Consider the following 20,155-nt stretch of genomic DNA (forward strand, 5'->3'; position numbering starts at 1 on the left):
CCCGCGTCCAGGCGTAGTTGAGATTTGGAGTCATCGTCTTTGGCTTGAGGGTAGTTATATAGCTTTCTCGTCGACTCCATCATACTAGGAGGCACTCCGTCTCCTGAGCTCAGAGGCAGCCCATACTTCAGCCGCTGGTTTGAAACACAGCTACGAGGCCAATGCTACCCCGGATGGCTGATTGGCGATTGTTGCTCCTTTGCCATCTTTATCGCGTGAGGTGACTTAGAACTGATGATCGGATACGCTAATGCATTAGCCCTGGCAATGAGTGCGTACCTACGGGAACATAAGGCGATGTCTTCGTTTGCTCTTAGCGCTAGAAGTGCCCATAAATGGTGGTGCTGGACAGGCGGTTTCCTCCAAGCAAGAGCCAGAGAGTCTAATGGACGAGAGATCTCGCGCCTTGACTGTACATGCAACGCACTAACCGACAAGACGCCAGAATGGATGTGCTTACAGGGATGATGCGCATCATTAACGGCATGCCTTGCCTAATAAATTAATCCCACTGTGCAGCCTACCTGCAGCGCGAATCGCCCAAATTTAGATTGCCCTTTGAGTAATGCGAATAGCCAGCTAACACTAGGTGCACTACGTGGACTATTTGGGGCGGTTACATTGTCCACCAAAGAAAGGTCGTAAATTGCAGCTGCTAATGGTCGAGAGGCCAAGCGATACGCCGGATTGGCTGGCTTGCTTGGCTTTAAGCATGGAAGATAAGGCGTATTCGAATACTTCTGGCTCTCCATATTTGCTTGCCTAAAAAGGTCGCATAACTATGTATTAATCCAAATCTGCGATGACTTTCGACCCTATTTGGGACACTTTCAACACAAAATTTTACGCAGGTCCAAATGATGTGAGGATGCATTTCTGATTGAGGCTGTAAACAGTCACTCTTTGAGGGAGGGAATAGGCCAATATGAACAGGTTGAAGTTCTCTTCACATTGTAAAATTGTCTCTTACTCTCATAGTAAAATATCGTACTTCCTCCTTGTAAAATTTCCCACTTCATAGAAGAGAGAATCCCTCCTTACTAGATCAGGCCCTAATACACAAAATCAAGGCATCCCACCACGGATGATGAAAGTCGTCGTCGGCGGGGTCGACTGCGGAGGAAAGTCTCGTCTTCTATCCACGTTGGTCAAACTAGCAGAGAATCGCGTCAACGGCACTACTTCTGTTCCGCTAGAAAATACGATATATCAGATTGAAACAAACTCTAAGGATCCCAGATACGCCAAGAGATTTGAATTCTGGGAAGATTCCAAAAATGCACAGGACCGTGGTGCTGTTAACTGTGCGCACCTGAGTATAATGAAGGGCCTTGTTGATATTGCTCTGATCTTTTTCCCTCTTGACATGATGGTACAAGACTCGCCACTGGAGGGGGGGATAAGTAATAGGATAAATGACATGATAGCAGACATGGAGATTGCTGATAGGTGCTGCAAACCACGAAAAAACGCTGCGGTATTTCTGGTTGGGTGTTGAAGTGATTTGCTACATGATGATGCTGTGGATCCATATCGAAGGGAGAGTGCCTTGTGGCATCAAATTATTATGCATCTTGTGGCTGAAAGCAGAGTCCATGGGTACTTTGAATGTTCTGCTATCACAGGTGTTGGTGTTGGTGAGTTATTGGATGTATGGTGGATGCCATGCTTCATCCTCCCAAGAAAAGACTTGAACTTCGCAGCTATCTGTCTATTGCTGGGGGATGGACAAGCCAGTGCAAAAGATATTATATTATTTTGTGATGACATGTGTACTATATTAAGAGAAGGTTTCTTAAGCTTTAATGAGCTAAATATCTACTTTTATTTTGCACATTGTTATTAACTGTCAGGCGATCACTAGAAGTTTGTAAGGCATTCAGCTCATTAGAGTAAAACCTGCCAGGGCTTAAGCTTGAACACTTATGCATTAGATATCCAACCTAACACCTAATCTGCAACAGCCTTATCCTTCATACAACCCGTGCACCCATTATTTATAGCATTATGAATCAAAGGCATCATCACCCAGAATTTTAAATCTAGACTATGTGCTTTCTAAACTTACTTTGCATAGTGCTGTAAGGATCACTGGCCATTAAGATCCTTCCACGTGCTTAGGACGGCGGTGAGACTGGGCACTGATGGTGTTGTGGAAAGCCTAGACTGCACTGGCTAAGGTTTTCCACAACATCTGCAGAGTACTTTTGATTAAGATGATACCAGACCAGGGACAACTAGTTGCCTGAGGCAGGTGAGACCGTGAGAGTGACCTTTGAAGCTCACAGGTGACTCTCTTATTTGATGCCAGTTTTCTAAAGGCATAGTTGCATCTCCAATCTGGGCCTTGCAGCGATGAGTCGCTTAGTCCCTGAGCTGCAATCTATATTTTTGTAGATGGATTCTCTCTCTGCTCACTTCCTTATTGACCAGGCCGTTGCCAAGTACCTCCAGGAGTACCCAAAATGCCAGAAGACGAAGGCGCAATGTTGCGAAAATGCCTCATTTCTCAAGACCTAATCTAGTTACATCACAATCTCTAATGTCTTGAAGTCAGCTGCTCAAATTTTTCTTTTTTTTTTTTCTTTTTTCTTTCTTTTTGTTTGTTGGGGGGGTGTCGGGGTCAGCAAGCTTATTATTCCACTCTTTGCAGCTTTTATGCACAATATATATGGAATTTGCATTTGAGGGACTGAATTTACCAAAGTATACTCCATGTCTCTAACCTTGCCGGCCATTTCACGGCATCAGTGCGCTAGTTATGGGTGGAAACACTCCACCCAGTTACTCCCGCTCATTAGCGGAGGGAAAACCTAGTCTGCGACATGGCTATCATCTGATAGTGTAAACCTTTGTGCTACGTATGGGCATCATTGCCCCAAATCCATCACACACAGGACGCGCCCGGATTAACGCCTTTCATTTCCGTATGACGCAGGGTATGGTGGACGATTTTTCACTTTAATCAAGATGTAGTCATAGTGCAGGGCGGCTGATTCTCTGTTTACATCGGGCCAAGCACCACCAGGCCATCTCGCAACTGCAAATTCGCTGCATGGTCAACAAGCACTGGCAAAGGAGCTTGTTGCGGGCAGGACCAAGGCTCCCAGTAGCTCATCGCTTCTTGGTCTGCCCTGGCAGCTGTTGGCTTCCTATTTGTTCAGTAATATACTTCGAGCTTGGGTGAGAGATTCACTGCATCTAGTTATGCCCTAGTGGTGTACATCCTTTTTCCTTTTTCAATAATAGCTGCATCACAAAGTTGGCCCAGAAAGTGAGAATACATTAGCTCTCCAGGGATCCCCATGTTATGACTGGGTAGTTTTGGTTTACTTCGTACGATACCGAACCTATGGAGTAGAACAGCAACCCCGATAGGTGTGACGTCCGTGTCCGTGTAGGGCATTCAGTGGGTAAGGGTCTCTCTGCACTAACTAATTCCCAGTCAGGTTGGTATCATCCGACGAATCGCTTAGAGTACCCTAGGATTGGTTGGACATGGTTGACCCTGCAAGGACTAGATCTCTCCCTCCGACCTTGGCATCATTTTAGTGTCTAGTTTGCCCTGAGTGACAGTGATCCTTGAATCTGAAAAAGGTTGCAATATGCTGGTGATGCGTGTACCACGCTCCTGGCATTAGACTAGTCAAGAATGGCCACGAAGGTGGATGTCGAACAGTGTCACCCAGGGCGGCAGCTGATCAATCTCCTCAATTAGGCCAGCTCTGTATCAATGCAATTGTAAATACCGCCCCTGGTCCGGATTTAGCAAGGTGGCTTGCCATACTCGGTCAGTAGACATGTTGTCTCGCTTATTTTCACCATATATTTCTACACTACAGACTTACCGAGTACTGGCAAGGGACAGATAGTGCACGGAGATCGCCGTAGTGGGCAACAATTGCCCAGAACTTAAACATACCTTGCTGGTCTTACAATCATTTTACAATTTTTCTCGAATCGAGCCGATGAGTTGGTTGGTGGATTTGCCCGATTTCACTATCGCGCTATTGCATCTTGGATCCTAAGTGGTCTGGATGCAACCCAACTGGGAATACAATTGGTGAAAATCGCGAAGAGGTCTCAGACTCCCAGAGACCCTTCTAAAGAACTCATTGGAATATATGACATATGTTTAACAAACCTGCGCATAGACCACGCGTTCGACGCCTTATAAAGGACTGGACCTTCTGGACCTGTTCACTCATCACAAGTATCCCTTTACCTTCTTTCAACCCTCAGTTTTCCAGACAGAATTAATCAGCTTGCTTGATCAATAGCCATGCGTAGCCTTCTATTTGTTCTTTTCATCAGCTTGGTGTCTGCCTTCCCGCTGGATACAAGATTTGACCCTAACGTTGCGAGTTCTGAAAATGTGAGTGACCCTGGGGCATGATACTCGGGCTAAAGCAAAGCGGACTGCTAATTTGATCCTGAATAGCAAGTGAGGAGTCCTATAATATGAAGTTGAGACTAAACCTGAGTAGACTACTAACCTGAGATTGGTCTTAGGCAGTGAGTATCCCACTTTGAAGGAGAGTATATACCAGAGCCAGCCACTAACCTGACTTCGAAAATAGTATGTGAGTGGCCTTATAGTATGATATGTGTCTCAAACAGGAGCAAATTACTAACATGAGCTTGACTACAGAATGTGAGTATCCCAACCTGGGAAAAGTATTTACTGAGCAGATCACTGACCTGCATTGGATATAGGACGTGAGTGGCCTTGGATCATGATAATCAGACTGAACAGGAGCTGTTACCCAACCTAAGATTGATCATAGATTGTGAGGGTCCCCTTTCGAAAAAAAGAATTTACCAGACCGGACTGCTGACCTTATATTGAAAATAGACGGTGAGTGATCCTCAAGCATGACACGCAGACTAAGGAGCGGCCTGTTGACCTGATCTTGAACATAGGCTGTGAGCCTCCCTCTGTGATGAAAAGTATTTACCAGGGCAAACCGCTAACCTCATATTTGAATAGTGGGTGAGTAACCCTAAAGGATGACACGAAGACTAAGGTGCAGCTTGACCTGATCCTAAATACAGGCAGTGAGTGACCCTGGAGTATGATACTGCAGACTCATGAGGAGCAGGGTTTTAATCCGCTATCGCATGTAGGCAGTGAGTGACCCAGGAGCATGATATGCCAATGAACGAGAAGCAGTCTATTAACGTGATATAAAATACAGAAGAATTCGCATGTAAGCACTCCTTGAACCCACCCTCGATTACAGTGACAGACTGCTGACTTAAGAAATACAGCCCGCACCGGGTAAGGAACTCGAAATTTTGTCTAGCTAAGGAAGAAAGGTGCCTAGTAGCTGACTAGCTATGGTTGGCGCAGTACCCGGAGCAAAGTGACCAGTGTTTCCCCTTGGTCCCTCGGAAGACGCAAAAGGAACCGAAACCTATTCAGAGGTACTCCCAACTCCTGCATGTTCGGCACGGACCAGTCTAACCAGAGCCCAAGATCGAGCAATGAGACGAGGAGGTTGAACTAGAGCATGGAGTTCTCACTGCTCCATTGGATAGTTTAGGCTTTGGAAATTGGTTTGGTCCAGGATGTATGTTGTTAAATGATTACAAATATTATTGTTCTCATGCTCCAACATAGAAGTTTCTGGAGATAGCATAGCACAATGGTCTGGAAAACATGATTCTTGTAGAGAAGGGGCCTTCCCCACATAGCCATGATGCGATGGTAATGAAGCTCTTAATTGGATTCCGTCGGCGTCCTCGAGGCGTATGAATCTGCAACTCTGCTCCCCTTGAGTTCTATCAAGAACAAGAGATACATCAACGCAGTCTACGTCTTCGTTTGCTAAGACTGATTCTTGATTCACTATTTCTGTGGGCTTCCCAGACTGATCTGGCTGCTGCTTGGGAAAAGGCCAATCCCAGTAATGCTCAGGGTGGTTGTGATTAGTGGCTTGGATCCTCTAGAGACTCAAACCCTGGCTCGATCTGTCTAAGCCGTCCGGTGCAGTAACTATAAGAATTGCTGTGCAACACCATTGATATCATTGAGACGATATGAGCTGTCCATAGGCCTTGACCTCAGGAGGTTTTCGAGGATCGGAACTTGGCCGAACACGATGGATGACCGGATGGATCCAGGCGAGCTTCTGCAGGTCCAAACCGCCGCAAGAGGCTGCAAAGCAATGTTAAAATGCCAGGACGAGATGAGTTTTAAGACAGAGCAATTAGAATTGATGGATGATGTAACAAGACAGCGAACTGTCGCTCTAAATTGAAGAAATGTCCGCGACACAAAACAATATCATTTGGAATAACGTGACATATCACCAGAACAGGTTTCCAATCACTGTTATGTCCAAGTCATGCCTCTATTTACATCCGAATATGCTAGCTGAGAAACTTACTAAAGGCCCTGCTGATGCTATTTAGTGAGGTAGCCTTGCCTTATAACTGCTCGAGACTAGCCTTAGTCTGCTCTAGAAATGTGTATTGTGCGGTTCAGAAGTTACAATACAACTGTTAACGATTAATTTCTATTACAAAATCAAAACTTGTTTCAGGTACATGGCGGCATACCGTACGAGATCTAGCACACCGTACAAGGCTTGTTCTGCAGCGCCTCGGCGGCAGCGTAGAAGGCGGGCTTCGTCTCGAGCGTCTCATTGTATAGACAGGCGCCACCCTGTCCCTGAAAGACACCGGGAATCCATGAGTAGGCATCGTCAAAGTCCCATACTACAACGCCGACACAGCGCGGTCCGGCCTGCTTGCAACTGGCCACACTAACATAATAGTCCGCAGCCTGCTGCTTTTGCGCGTCGGCGGTGTAGAATGGGGCCTGAGAGAAACGGATGTCAAGTTCGGTGATGGCGACCTCAAGATCGGCCTCGATGTAGGCCTTTTTGGTGGCGAGCTGGTCGGCCAGCGAAGGAGTCTGGCCGACGATGAAGTGGGACTCCAGACCGACTCCGTCAATGCGAATGCCGCGCTTCCGCAACTCGGCGACTAACTTCAGGACAGCATCTGCCTTGGGGCCGGGATTCTCAATGCCATAGTCGTTATAGTAAAGCTTGACTTTGTTGGCGTGAATCTGAGCGAGGGCTTCCTGGGCGTACTGGAAGGCAAGGTAGAAGTATTCCTCTCCAATTGTGTCGTACCACACACTGGAGGAGAAGGTACCATCCCCGTTGATAGCTTCATTGACGACGTCCCACGCGTAGCAGCGCTTGCCAAAATGCTGGACAGTCTTGAAGATGTGGTTCTTCATCACTGCTTTGAGCTCGGAGGCGGTCCAATTCCTGGAGGTGACCCAGTCGGACACTTGGCTGACCCAGACGAGGTTATGGCAGCGGACGCTGTGACCGTAACGATCGGCCAAATCCATGAAGTAGTCGCCCTCAGTGAAGTTGAAGACATTCTGCTCGGGCTCGGTGTACATGAACTACGTAGGTAGAATCATCGTGTCAGCGCCAATACCGATTAAGGAATAGTATGCGCTTTGGTTTACCTTCAATGCGTTTGCGGGAGTCATTTCGCCAAACTGCTTTTGGAGTACTTTCAGATAAGGTTTGTCGGTTGTCTCTGAGGTTCCAGGAATATCGGCTGCAGTGCCGAACCAAAGCATGCCATTACGCCGAGCGATCTTATCGAGATTGACGTTGTTCTTATTGCTCGAAGGCGCTGCCGAGGCCAGGCCAGCGAGGAGAGCGGTAGCAGTAAGGGAGAAACGCATCGCGAGTCGCAAAACGTGGATTATTCGTTTGAATTGGTAGCAGAGTGACCAGGATGGACGGCAAGGGAGTGTACAGCACTTTATATACACCGTCGCAGGGAAAGTGAGGGGCAATTGATATTAACTGAAGCCATTGTATCCTGCATTTGTGCCGGCTGGCCTGGAATTTCCCGGCTCTAGATTGGGCTATTCATCCCCGCAGGAACAACCGAAATGACCTTGTCTAGATGCAGGCAATTTCTCTGGGGTAGCTTGGGAAGTTTAGGCTATTGTGCCTGGTATAGCCAATGATACCTTAGTGTGCATTGTGCCGAGGCCAGCCCGAGAGGAGAAGTGTTCAACGGAACTGATTGCCCCAGGATTTCTTCATTTCTGATAATGTCGAGCATTTTACCGGCAGGTCTTATCAACGATATGTGACTATTCTGCCCCATCTCAAAATACCCTGAGTGTTGGCAAATGGGATTCAGCCGGACGATTCATGCTAAATATATAGCGGCCGTGTTTTATTGTGAGGTTGGATATCAGAATATCAAGCTGGCAATACGAGGAATTCAATCAACTTGTGGATGAAGCATGAGTATACAACTCCAGATTATTGAGAAATATCTTTGATTGACCTAAAGTTGTTGTCCTCAGGGGTTCAATCTTCGATGTTTGTTTTTCCTCCAAAAAGGGCTTTGACTCCTCAGGCACCGTTTCCACGTGGTCCGCTGGCGGCCAAGATATCCACCAATGAAAGTGGACATGCGGCATGACTAATCACTTCTCCGGCACTTTTCGTCCTGAACCGCCGTCATGCTCCCCCACTATTCCTCCACATTATTCCTCCGTAGCTCCTCCCTCCCTACACACTTCCTCCGCTCAAGAGATACACTCCAATCTTCGCAGAATCACATTGCCTCCTACCCAACAGTGATACGCCGCGATCATCAGGATGCCAGCTACTGACGCTCTCCGTACGTGGATGTGGCTCTGATCGACGTACTGAATGTCTGCTAACCTGTCGTTTTACTTAGAGCCCCCACTTACCCCAGCCGAGCGGGCCATCGTCAAGAGCTACGGTGGCTGGACCCAATTCATGATCAGTTTCGGATTGAAGCCGTACGAGCTTGACGATATCGATGAAGCAAAGTCTATTGTTGCGTCCCTTGCTGCCGATGATTAAGGAGTGGATGCGAACGGCCAAGGACTTCAGAGCCGGGGAACATTACATCCTGACTGCAATACAGCCAGTTCGTTTCTTTGCTTAGTACCTCTCTCAGTATGCCTCGTTGATGGTGGGGAGAGCAATCATTCCGATGCATGACAAATTGGTTCGTTGCCTTCACCTTGATTAGCCTCAGGTGTCTGTGCAAGCGACCGGCTGCGTCGGTTTGAATACTGGATGACTATCATCATATGTGAGAATAAAACAGAGAAACTGGTGGCTAAGCTATTATGGGGATCTGCAATGGCAGTTGTCCTTCCTGGACCTTAGAATCTTCCACTAGGATCCAATGAGCAATAACCCCATTGTGTTGCTCAGTTCGAAGGTCATGCTTCCTCAGTACTCAGCCAAATAGACCAACTCCCTCTGATCAGACAAGCTCATCAACCACGAATCTGCCCGGCCATTCGAGAATCCTCTCCACTTAATTCCTCTGGAGCCGCCGACGGAACGAGCAGCGTCTGTGGGCTTTTCACCTTGATATGCTGGCTAACCCACCCTTTTTGCCTTTGAATGCCCTTCTGAGCAAAATTGACTGCATCGATGAAATCACAATCCCAGAGTGCCTGGCTCACAGGAGACAGAGCTGTCAGATGTCCTTCGATATAGGTCAGGAACAAGTCCAGTGACTGCAGCGCTGCCAGTGCCTCGTACGGATCGTTCGATTCACCAATCGCAGGGAAGATGCTGTCTCGTAGGCGCTCGGCCACCCGGCGACCGTACTGTTGGCTCTCGTGGTATCGCTCGATAATGGGTTTGAAGTGGTCCAAAACCTCACAGGTAATGCGTCTCATCACCTGGAGACCGCTTTGGATCTCCATATCATGGACCAAACGAGGGATCATGTCGACGTACATGTCGCGCAGCATCTCCAGTGCCTGGTCAGTTGCTCCCAGCCAGAGCTCCAGCCGGCGGATGAGCTTCTTGTCCTTGCTATTGTCTCCCGCACTGCTTGCCGCGTCTGGTTTCTTCTGCTCGACACTCCGAACGGCCATCGTTTGTCGTTCTTCTTCCCTTTGGACACACTTTTCAATGCGGACGGCACCGGACTTGAACATGGGCTGTTTGGAAACTGGGTCCCATTGCTCTGCATTCATTAGCATGCGGTATTCCAGTCAGACTGTCTTCCCGACATTGTGCCTACCAATTGTAAGCTCGTTGGCTGCCCTTGCTCTCCCGTCTGTAGCGTCCCAATACCCAAAGTGAAAAGGAATGAAAACATGTCCTTCGTTGATCCCCCCGATTCTTACTGGGAGCTCAACACTCCCTCGTCGGGATCGCACGATCACCAGCTCCCCTTCAGTGAGATGGAGGGCTTTGGCGTCTTCAACCGAAATCTGCACAATCGGCTCCTGATCCGCTTGCTGTAAGCGCCTCGCTCTCCCGGTTTTGGTGCGCGTATGAAAGTGGAAGACGTTTCGACCAGTGGACAGAAGAAGAGGATAGTCCTCATCCGGGGTCTCCAGCGATGGTTTATAATGTGCCGACTTGAGAATGGCCCGCCCAGCAGGGTTCATCGCCTGGTATTGGGCCTTGGTGTATGGGGTACCGGTCTCCAGATCATGACCATAACTCTCACAGTAATCCGTATCTGTGAAGAATTTCCCGTCGTCAAACAAGCGGTCTTTGCCATATGGATGTTCTTTAGTGCACGGCCACTGGATGCCCGATCCACCGGTCAACTTCTCATATGTCAGTTCGCTGCAGTCGAGGGGTCGACCGAACGACATCTTCCTCCACTCGTCAAACACTTCTTTGGGCGAGGTAAAGGGAATCAAAGGCTCCCCATACTTGTTCTTGAACTCCATGCGCTTCGCATAGTCAAGCCAGATGTCAAGGTCCGCACGAGCCTCCCCTGGTGGGTCAACAGCCTTCATCGATAAATGCATGGTCCGGTCGACGTTGGTGAAACATCCCGTCTTCTCGCCCCATTGTGCCGCAGGGAGGACGACATCTGCAACGGCCGCTGTCTCGGTCATGAAGATATCTTGCACCACCAGGAAAAGCTCTGGTTTGGTGAGAAGATCTCTGACCCGGTAGAGATGGGGCAGGCTGACGAGGGGGTTAGTGCCAGACACCCAGAACATCTGGATGGTACCGTCCTCGATATAGTTGAGCATATTTTGGATGTGGGTGGGCTGGTTCCAGTGTGGTGTATGCACGAGGTCAATCTTCCAGATGTCGGCGATCTCCTTCATGTGTTTCTCGTTCTGGAAATTACGGAATCCTGGATATTCGCCGTCACATCCTGTCTCGCGATTGTTTTGCGCCGTCGGTTGGCCATTCATTTGAAGAATACCACTGCCCGGCTTGCCAATATGTCCCAGCAAGAGGTTGATGTTGTTGATCTGGCAGGCGGCCGCGGTGGCCTGGTTTGATTGATAGACTCCCTGTAACGCAGTGGACAGTAGACTACCACTGGTGCCGATAATCTCAGCCGCTTCTTCCAGCATATTGGCAGGAACACCAGTTATTTTCTCCACATATTCCGGCGTATACTTGGAAACTGTCTTTTCCAGTTCCTGTCGTCCGACGGTATGCTGTTCCACCCATTCCTCATTCACCCAGCCGTTCTTGAAGATCAAATGCTGCAGTCCATTAAGCAGCGCAACGTTGGTTCCACCTTTGGGCGCCAGGTGAACGGTCGCGTGCCTGGCCGTCTCCGATTCTCGAGGATCTACGACCACCAGCTTCGGGGGATCGGGTCCGGCCAGGCGGTCCAAAACACGAGACCATAGCACTGTCTGAGTGTTCGCCATGTTGTGACCGACCATGAAGATGCAGTTTGTGAAGTCGATGTCTGTATACGAGCCCGGCTGGCCGTCGCTGCCAAAGGATTCGCGCATACTGGCAGCCGCCGTTGCCGTGCAGAGGCGAGTGTTGCCGTCCCTTGATGGTCAGTTCATTTTCTGGACAAAAGAGCGCTTGAGACAGTCAAAGCGACCTACATGTGCAGAGTGTTTAGACCGGCCTTTCCGATCATAGCGAGGACATAATATTCCTCCAGGAATAGCTGTCCAGTGGTGTAGAAGCCAATGCCATGGTTAGTCAGACGTCTTTGAACGTCTTTCGTCTTGTCCACAATGAGGGACATGGCCTCATCCCAGGATGCAGGTTCCAGCTTTCCATTCCGACGGATCAGGGGATGTCTCAGACGGTCCGGATGATTCATTGATTCCCAGCTGGGGACGTTAACGGGTGGTTTGTCAGGATCTGTTGCTGCCTTACCCATGAAGGCCTTTGGGCCCCAGTCTTCCCCTGTTCACCCGGTCGGTGATGCGCCCGCGCACACCGACGACTTTGCCATTCTTCACTCCAATGTCCAAGCCACAGCCGTTGCTAGAAGGATTGTAAGGAGACATTATTTCGGCCGTTGTAGGAGGGGTGCGTACCTGCACAGCACACAAGCACTCTGCACCCATTTCTCCGGCTCCTCTAGCGTTCGTACGTCGCATCGAGTCGGCCACTCGTGCTTGTACGGCGTGCGCGGTCCATAGACATCCGCAATGGAGTCTCGTGTCTCGTAGACTTTGGTCGCCATTGTGTTGTAGCCTCAGCCGATCCTATAAACGGGGAATGTGCTTTAATAGGCCAATGACCCACGCGAATGACAGTCAAGACTTTAATGTGGGGTTGTCTTCTATTGAAACAGAATCAACCCTCCATTGTACATCAATTACCCAGAGCCGTATGGAATCTCTGATCAATGTGTGGGGAAGCTGAAGATGAAGCCAACGCAGGGACCTCTGCTTAACCCCGCTGACGTAGCGATCATCCGGCATTTTCGGCCCTCGCGCAGCATCATGGAGATAGCGTTACCTAATAGGGGTGGAAAGTTTGGTGCAAAGCTTGGTATTTGGGAGTTGTGCACTCAAAAGGCATTGATATTGGTTCAGCAGACGAGGGGTGGACACGACAGAGTTTAAGGGCCTGTAGTCGCGATGACTCCAAAGTGACGCCATCCGCAACCTCCGCCCTCGGCTTCTCCGCGGCAATCCACAAAATGCCTCAAAACAAGGTCTCGTAGGGTCAACATCCCTGTTATGACAGGTCATTGGTTTCTAGAGGAACAGGAATAGTTCGAGCCGTGTTCAACTTGGAAGTTGACTATCGTCGTCGAGACCCTAGCGGATAGTTTGGCAGACTCGTGAGCTGTAAACCTCCCCACAATCTTACAAAAAGACATGAACCCATCATAGGATATTGATTATACATTAGGCGGTTGAAACTACCAGTTGAGCTGTGTCGTTGCCGTCATGGCAATCCTTTATGCTGAGGCACTGCAGCTGATTCAGGCGGAGGCTCAGCAACATCGCGACGCCTTTGTCGCTGATGGGGAGAATGTTCCTATCAGCCATGCGCGGAATCGCATTGCTCGCGAGACTGTAACGAGTCCGATATCGACCCCAAAATTCGATACCTCCGCTATGGATGGGTATGCGCTGAGCTCGTCTGCGACGCAGGATGCGACCATCGACATCCCGGTAACATTTGAAGTCAAAGGCATGATCGCCGCGGGAGATGAGCCTTTGCGGATTGCCGCTGATGAACAATCGGGAGCGCTGTCTGCGTGGAGATCATGACAGGAGCTCCCTTTCCGACTAGCGTGAGTGGTGACGAATTGGACTGCTGTGTGCGCAACGAGGATGTAACAGTCATCGTGGACGAAGCGTCCAACCGCCGCTATATTCGAGTCTTCAAGCCAGCAAAAGCGCGGCAGAATCGAAGGTTTGCAGGAAGCGACTTTAAGAGAAGTGACGTCCTCATCGATGCGGGAGAAGTGGTCCATCCGGGCCACATCCTGTCGATGGCATCGGTTGGAATCACGGAAATTGCCGCCTTGCGCAAGCCTCGAGTGGCTGTTGTCTCTACTGGCTCGGAGCTATTGCCTCCTGGGCTTCATGAATCGTGCCTCCATCGGATTAGCGACGCGAATGGGCCCTATCTAACTGCAACCTTGGAGAGTTGGGGTGCTTCAGTGGACTTTTTGGGGATTGTCCATGATCATGCTGAGTCCCTGGAACAGGCACTGGGCTCGATTCTGAAAAAAGAATACGATGTGATCATCACCTCTGGAGCTGTTTCTGCCGGTCGATGCGACTTGATTCCTGTGGTGATTCGTCGGTTAAATGCTCGAGTCGTGTTTCACAAGGTCGCCATGAGACCAGGACATCCTGTACTTTTCGCCCAGATTCCCGATTCTTCAAGCACAGATAAACATCCCGGGAGAGGAACGGCGTTCTTTGGGTTGCCCGGAAACCCCGTAGCCAGCGCTGCCTGTTTGCGCTTCTTGGTCCTTCCATACCTGCAATACCTACAGCGGCAGCGACCAGACGATCCGTCGCATGCATATCTTCTCCCTCGTGACGACGTGGAAACATCGACCACCAAAGAGCATCCAGTGGTATCTACATTCCGCGGGGACATGGACGTCTTCCGACCGGCATTGGTCCGCGGCTCGTCAGGCCATGTACAGGTAAAGCTCATACAGGATCACAGTCCAGGAAAGATCAAGCCGTTTCTGCATTCAAATTGTTGGATCCATATCCACCGAGGCGTTTCCGAGTTGAAAGCAGGTGACATTGTCGACATTTACCCAAGCCAGTGATTTCCTGTCGCCGACCAACTTCTCCTTTATCAACTCACTTGGGGTTTGCCTTCCATATTCGACGCCAGCTCCAAATCGGCACGCGTGTTGACATTGAAGATCCAGCTCTCCTTGTTTGGTCGTATCGTCTTGCCATGCAGACGCTTCACCACCGCACTGGGACCGAGGATGCCATTTTGAACGTTGCCTTTGAGTGCGCGCAATGCCTCCGGAGACCAGATACTCAATAACGGCTCATAGAAACCATCTCTGTTCTCGAAACAGGTGACTGGTGCAGTCCATGCGCAACGAAGTTGAGACAGCGCGGCGACAGATATGAATGGATAGTCGCAGGCGACTACCAACCAGGAAGCACTATCATCCAGGTGATGAGCCGCCAGCAATCCGGCTGCTGGACCAATGCCGGTGCTGTCATGTTCGCTGGGTACTCCGGGACCGTCGTAGACTACATGGACCGGGAAAGTGGTAGTCCCACGGTTGAGGATCAGTTGATTGTGTGCGACGGCAGTGATATGGCGATCGTTCGCAATGACTTTTAATGAGTCGTGATCGCGCAGTGAAAGAAACACCGCTTCTGACTCGGGACATGCCTCGCGTAGGATGATCAGCAGATGGACGAACAAGGGGACATCATCGACGACTCGTAAGAGTTCTTTGCGAGTGCCCATTCGCGATGAGTGGCCTCCCGCCAACAAGAGCGGTTTAAGAGTAGGCATCGAGGATACCAAGGAGTCGATAATATTTCTTTGAATACAAATTGAGGACAGTGTGAATTGCGGGTTACCCCTGTTTATAAAGCCAAAACCATGTGGGGAACAACCCTCCAGTCAAAATGACGACACACATGCGCCTTGAATGTGATCTATAGTTCTTTAATTCATGTAGCTCATGTCATTCAAATATATACATTAAGTCCATCTCTCCAGAAGAGATATTCCACCATGCTTCTTCCTAGCTCAAGTCCGACCGGTATTCCCTTGATCGCGCTGTTCCAACATGTCGCTGTCGAACCGAGGATCCAGCTTGTTCAGGATCTTGCTCGAGTGAGGCTGGGAGGTCTCAGGGGCGGATGCTTTGGCTCCGGGGCCCCCAAAGGCGGGGGCTTGAGAGGTATCTTTCGCTTTGTTTTGGTCGGAAAGCTCGGACGAGTCGACGACGTTGGATGCCTGTGTAGGATCACGCTGGAAGGAAGGCGGTTGCGACATGCTGGTAGTCAAATGTTATATGGAATGTGGACAGAACTGAGAGTTGGTATAAAGGGATGAAGTACAATCCGACTGATTAATGATTAATCACTTTGATGCCGCTCATCTTTTACATGGGATAAATCAATTTATACCTCTTACTGCCAAACCTGCCGTCGGTTACATCATGTTGATGTTAACAGCTCCATCTTCTACTATATGATGCAACTGCTGGATTTCTCCGCGGAATCTCCGACATAATGTCACAACATCATTTCCAGTTGGTATTTCCAGCCGTTATCATGCTGCTATGCACCCTATATCCTCGCATTTGCCAACCAGGTAATGATAACACTGATGCGAATGGGCAATATGATGCCTGAGGTGTCCAAGCGATGCCTTGAATCATGCAGGCTGTTAGCCACCTCTCTATTTGGAAAGTTGATTGCTTCTGGGATTCTATTATTGGGGTAGGTAAGGCAAGTGCAGAGCTAATCGGCAAAAACACAATACTGCCATTCCTGCAGTATTGGCCTCAATATACTGATTAACTATGGAAGCTTTCTCGCTACGCACACCACTCGGGGCATAGACAGTGCCACTCCTTGAGATGCCTCTGTACAGCAATCTGCAATCAATTGATGTATATTCCTCGCTTCCTCCAGCATCCCCTTCCGCTGCAAGGACCCGGCAAACTCCTCCATGGTCATCAGATGTTGGTCCCCATTCGCCATGGCTAGCTCCATGCGATCCCGGAAATGATCTAGCCGGGCATCTGTAAAGCCATTGCGTTCCAGGATACCGGGTAAGCTCAGCACCCAGTCATGTCTTCCGTTTGAGCGGACAAAATGAAGCAGCCGGTCAAACGCCGGGGTGTCTGTGTCTGCATTTGCCTTGACGATATGTGTATCGGGGTAGTTGAGATCATCCCACTGGATGTACCCGCCGGGCTTCAGCATGCGGTACGCACTCTGGATAATGGGGACTGGATCGCTGTGCTCTACCACCAGTATCAAAAGACGGAGGTGGACGATATCGTATCTTCCGACGAGATGTTCCGGAACGGGACTGAGGATGTCCCAGTTGTGCACGGTGACATTGTCTGGCAACCACTGAGCCGGTGGGGATTTGGAGAGATCGATGTCGAAGCCATCGAGGACAGCTGATTCCGGTAATTCACAGGCGAGCTCGAGGAGCCAGACGCCTGTGCCGCAGGCGAGGTCCGCGATTCTCAGCGGCGACGAGGGTTGGGTATGTGGGATGGGGATAGATGGGTGTAGGTTGAAGCTCAACGAGTTTTTCCAGAGATAGAACTGGAGGTTCAGGCGGCATGTGGCAGCATAACCTTTGTCGAGCATGTAACCATTGCCGTCAACCAGATGGAAGCCAGAGGAGATGCTCTCCATAGTGAGACGGATGAGACAGACAAGAGCCTGACAAGCTTTGAGGAGGGCTTGCCATTATACTACAAATCCAACAGATAAAAGGGGAAAAGAAAAGGCCTCCACACTAGATCCTTCGTCGTATTCCAGCTGCATTAGTCCAGTTGGGCCTCTGCCACCCAGATTCGCATAAATCCAGCAACGAGAAACTGACCAACATGCCCATCTTCACTACCGCCATGTCGTCTATTCAGGTTGGCCTCGCCGTGGGCAACGGCACTGGCCCCGAGTTGGCAGCCGTCTTTGAGCGTATTATCCAATCGCTTACTGCTCCCTACAATGTTACCGTCACTTTCCTGCGTTCCTCACGCATCTACAATTCCTACTCCTCGCTCCTAGCTATCAATGATACCGACGCCGTGACAGAAGAAACACTGGCAGACGCTGCCCACTACCGCCAATTCTGCAAAGAAGCCGTATCTTGCGGTGTGCGCGCTATATTCCGTACTTCGATCAGCGCGCAAGCCCTCTACCTCGTCCGCGAGCAGCTGCAAGCCATCAAAGTCGAACATTTCGTTTTGAGTCCCAACTCGTCTATCCTCCTCGTCCGCGACCAGGCACAGGGCTTCTACTCGGGCGCCAACAGCGTCAACACCAGCAAGGACGCTGTCTCCCGCACCGTGCACTTCAGCAAGGCGATCTTCACACGCATCCTCTCCTACGCACTCGCCCGCGCCAATCAGCTCTGGGGAACAACCAACTCGGTCACAATGGTCTACAAGTTCCACCTCTTCGACGGGCTGTTCCACACCTGGGCAACAGAATGGGAACGAACCTTTGGCGTCACGATCCGATTTGTGCAGGGAGATACGATGAACCGCGACCTGCTAGCCTTCGGGGTGAGCGGGCACAATCTAGTCATTTCAGGCAACGAGTACGCAGATATCATGCAGACCATCCTGCTCGATAGGTTTGGCCTCGGGGCGCAGGAGTCCGCGTGCGCAGAGAACGTCTATCTTCACCCGGATGTGCAGGGCCTGAGCGAGTACCAGACCGCCCATGGATCAGCGGATGATCTGGTGGGTCGGGGCGTCGTCAATCCGACGGCTACGATCCGCGCCGCCGCGGCGGTGTTAGAGGATCAGGCGGGCTGTGCGGGTGTGAAACGGAAGGTCGATGGCATGTTGGGGGATTTGGGGGCCAGGGGCATTGGGACGCCTGATCAGGGAGGGACAGCTACGACAGAAAGGTTTGTAGAGGCTTTCCTACAAAGATTAAATCAGCCACTGGACACGCACAACTACGAGATTTGCCGGTTTCGGGGGAAGCGAACGGCCATGGTGGTCGTGGACTTCCAGAACGATTTTGTCACGCAGTACAAGAACCAATCGGCCATGGCACGGGTGGCGGCGAACATCCCGCGAGTGGTGGAATGGGCCCGACAGGCTCGTATCGAGGTGATTTTTGTTCGGTTCCTGGGAGACGAGCAATTTCAAAGCCTTAGCTGGCGCCACCGGAATCAGACGCAGGGGCGACTGCCGTGGTGTGTCCAGGGGACATGGGGTGCTGAGGTATTCGGTAGTGTTACTGTCCACGAGGGTGAACCAGTGTTTGACAAGAAAGCCAAGTTTGATCCATTCCTGACCGCAGAGTTTGCGCAGTATATCGCTGCTCGGGGATTTGAGCAGCTGGTGGTGGTGGGCTTGTACACGGACGTCTGTGTTGATGCGACGGTGCGAGGCGCGTTTCAGCGGGGACTGTGGACCACACTGGTGAGCGAGTGTACGGCAGCATTGCATTTCTCGGAGGAACAGATGCTGGCTTACATGCAGCGAGTGTATGGAAGCGAAGTGGTCATGATGGACGATTTGCTGGCAACTGGGAACGAGAATGGCCCCGTCTCTCCCAGCGGATAAGGAATAGATAGATTCGTTTCATCACTATTGGTTATCCAACAACAACTGCAATCTATGTTCGTAATTGGAGCAGACGAAGACACGAGGTTACATTTATTGGCATTGATCCCTGTCCAAGTGTTCACTAGTCGTGACTCGTCCGAGCCGATATTAATGGCGGAAGCTAAATAGATGACGATGAGACATGTCCGAGGCAGGTAAAAGAACACTTATTAACCGTCAGCACACTACTCGCTCAAAGCATGGATAAGCCCAATAATGTCTCAGATTGACAGCTCAGTCTGGTTCCAACCTCATATCGGCCCGCGTCTTCGGCCGTGCGTCCGATATGTCTACAACCACTGGAGCGGCATACCAGACAAAGATCTCCCCTCCCATTTACACGACATCGTATGTGAATCGCTTCATCCCAAGTTCTGCATTATACTAAAACATTCTAGCGCAACAAAGCCTGGCCTTTAGGTGAATACCCCTGCATTGGCCTCTGGATCTTTCTCCTCCCTGGTTTGGCCGCCTTCCCGCAATTCCCCGTGATCCTGGCTCGAGCGCGGCAGCCCCAAGCTGGGATACTGGATTTGGGATGTGGTCTGGGACAAGAGCTGCGCTTATTGGCTGCGCATGGCGTTTCCACGGACCTGATGTGGGCGGTGGATATTGAGCCTGGTATATGGCAGTTGGGATATGAATTATTCCGTGATAGGGACCGGATGAAGGCGAGGTTCATTCAGGGAGATTTTCTGAGCATGGCGGACGAAAGCCTCCGCGAGCTTCAAGGCAACGTGGATGTGGTGATAGCGTCGCAGTTTCTTCATCTGTTTAGCTGGGACGGCCAAATCATCGCAACGAAGCGGATCGTCGCATTGTCTAAACCGGGGACGATGCTAGTGGGATATCAACAAGGCAGGAAGACAGCTCGGGAGTATATGCGGCCCTGGGGTATGATGTTCTACCATAATCTCAAGTCATTCGTCAAACTGTGGGATGTGGTGCAACAGGAGACAGACACACAGTGGAGGCTAGAAGTGACCGAAGTAGATCTCAAGGAATGGGGTATGGAAGATGAGGACGTGCAATGGATGCCGGCAGATCGCCAGGGGATCAACTTTGTTATTACTCGCATCTCATGATCGTCCAA

The 20,155-nt window shown here is 50.3% G+C and overlaps 8 protein-coding genes across 8 annotated transcripts; 3 read left to right on the forward strand and 5 right to left on the reverse strand.

Annotated features, from left to right (window-relative positions):
* Positions 1-6,574: 6,574 nt before the first annotated feature.
* On the reverse strand, positions 6,575-7,720 carry ALT_1301 (endo-1,4-beta-xylanase D; the record flags this gene model as incomplete). The annotated part of the gene is made up of 2 exons (XM_033561697.2): positions 6,575-7,429; positions 7,496-7,720. 2 exons carry the CDS (start codon positions 7,718-7,720, stop codon positions 6,575-6,577), a joined length of 1,080 nt encoding a protein of 359 aa, XP_033417588.2.
* A 1,593-nt stretch (positions 7,721-9,313) lies between these two features.
* Positions 9,314-12,471, reverse strand: ALT_1302 (molybdopterin oxidoreductase family protein; the record flags this gene model as incomplete). The annotated part of the gene is made up of 5 exons (XM_033561696.2): positions 9,314-10,017; positions 10,075-11,819; positions 11,879-12,112; positions 12,159-12,269; positions 12,323-12,471. The coding sequence occupies 5 exons, from the start codon at positions 12,469-12,471 to the stop codon at positions 9,314-9,316; spliced, it is 2,943 nt and encodes a 980-aa protein (XP_033417587.2).
* Positions 12,472-13,186: 715 nt separating this feature from the next.
* ALT_1303 (molybdopterin molybdotransferase MoeA) lies at positions 13,187-14,538 on the forward strand (the record flags this gene model as incomplete). Its single annotated transcript, XM_089599137.1, has 2 exons — positions 13,187-13,494; positions 13,536-14,538. 2 exons carry the CDS (start codon positions 13,187-13,189, stop codon positions 14,536-14,538), a joined length of 1,311 nt encoding a protein of 436 aa, XP_089456283.1.
* Positions 14,539-14,567: 29 nt separating this feature from the next.
* ALT_1304 (molybdenum cofactor guanylyltransferase) lies at positions 14,568-15,254 on the reverse strand (the record flags this gene model as incomplete). The annotated part of the gene is made up of 1 exon (XM_033561694.2): positions 14,568-15,254. One exon carries the CDS (start codon positions 15,252-15,254, stop codon positions 14,568-14,570), a length of 687 nt encoding a protein of 228 aa, XP_033417585.2.
* A 240-nt stretch (positions 15,255-15,494) lies between these two features.
* Positions 15,495-15,743, reverse strand: ALT_1305 (uncharacterized protein; the record flags this gene model as incomplete). The annotated part of the gene is made up of 1 exon (XM_033561693.2): positions 15,495-15,743. The coding sequence occupies one exon, from the start codon at positions 15,741-15,743 to the stop codon at positions 15,495-15,497; it is 249 nt and encodes an 82-aa protein (XP_033417584.1).
* Positions 15,744-16,273: 530 nt separating this feature from the next.
* ALT_1306 (class I SAM-dependent methyltransferase) lies at positions 16,274-17,128 on the reverse strand (the record flags this gene model as incomplete). Its single annotated transcript, XM_033561692.2, has 1 exon — positions 16,274-17,128. The coding sequence occupies one exon, from the start codon at positions 17,126-17,128 to the stop codon at positions 16,274-16,276; it is 855 nt and encodes a 284-aa protein (XP_033417583.2).
* Positions 17,129-17,322: 194 nt separating this feature from the next.
* Positions 17,323-19,020, forward strand: ALT_1307 (isochorismatase family hydrolase; the record flags this gene model as incomplete). The annotated part of the gene is made up of 1 exon (XM_033561691.2): positions 17,323-19,020. The coding sequence occupies one exon, from the start codon at positions 17,323-17,325 to the stop codon at positions 19,018-19,020; it is 1,698 nt and encodes a 565-aa protein (XP_033417582.2).
* Positions 19,021-19,278: 258 nt separating this feature from the next.
* On the forward strand, positions 19,279-20,147 carry ALT_1308 (class I SAM-dependent methyltransferase; the record flags this gene model as incomplete). Its single annotated transcript, XM_033561690.2, has 2 exons — positions 19,279-19,410; positions 19,461-20,147. The coding sequence occupies 2 exons, from the start codon at positions 19,279-19,281 to the stop codon at positions 20,145-20,147; spliced, it is 819 nt and encodes a 272-aa protein (XP_033417581.2).
* Between the last annotated feature and the right edge of the window lie 8 nt (positions 20,148-20,155).

The sequence above is a fragment of the Aspergillus lentulus genome (genome assembly GCF_001445615.1).
Source record: "Aspergillus lentulus DNA, contig: Alt04, strain: IFM 54703, whole genome shotgun sequence".
Classification (NCBI taxonomy): Eukaryota; Fungi; Ascomycota; class Eurotiomycetes; order Eurotiales; family Aspergillaceae; genus Aspergillus; species Aspergillus lentulus.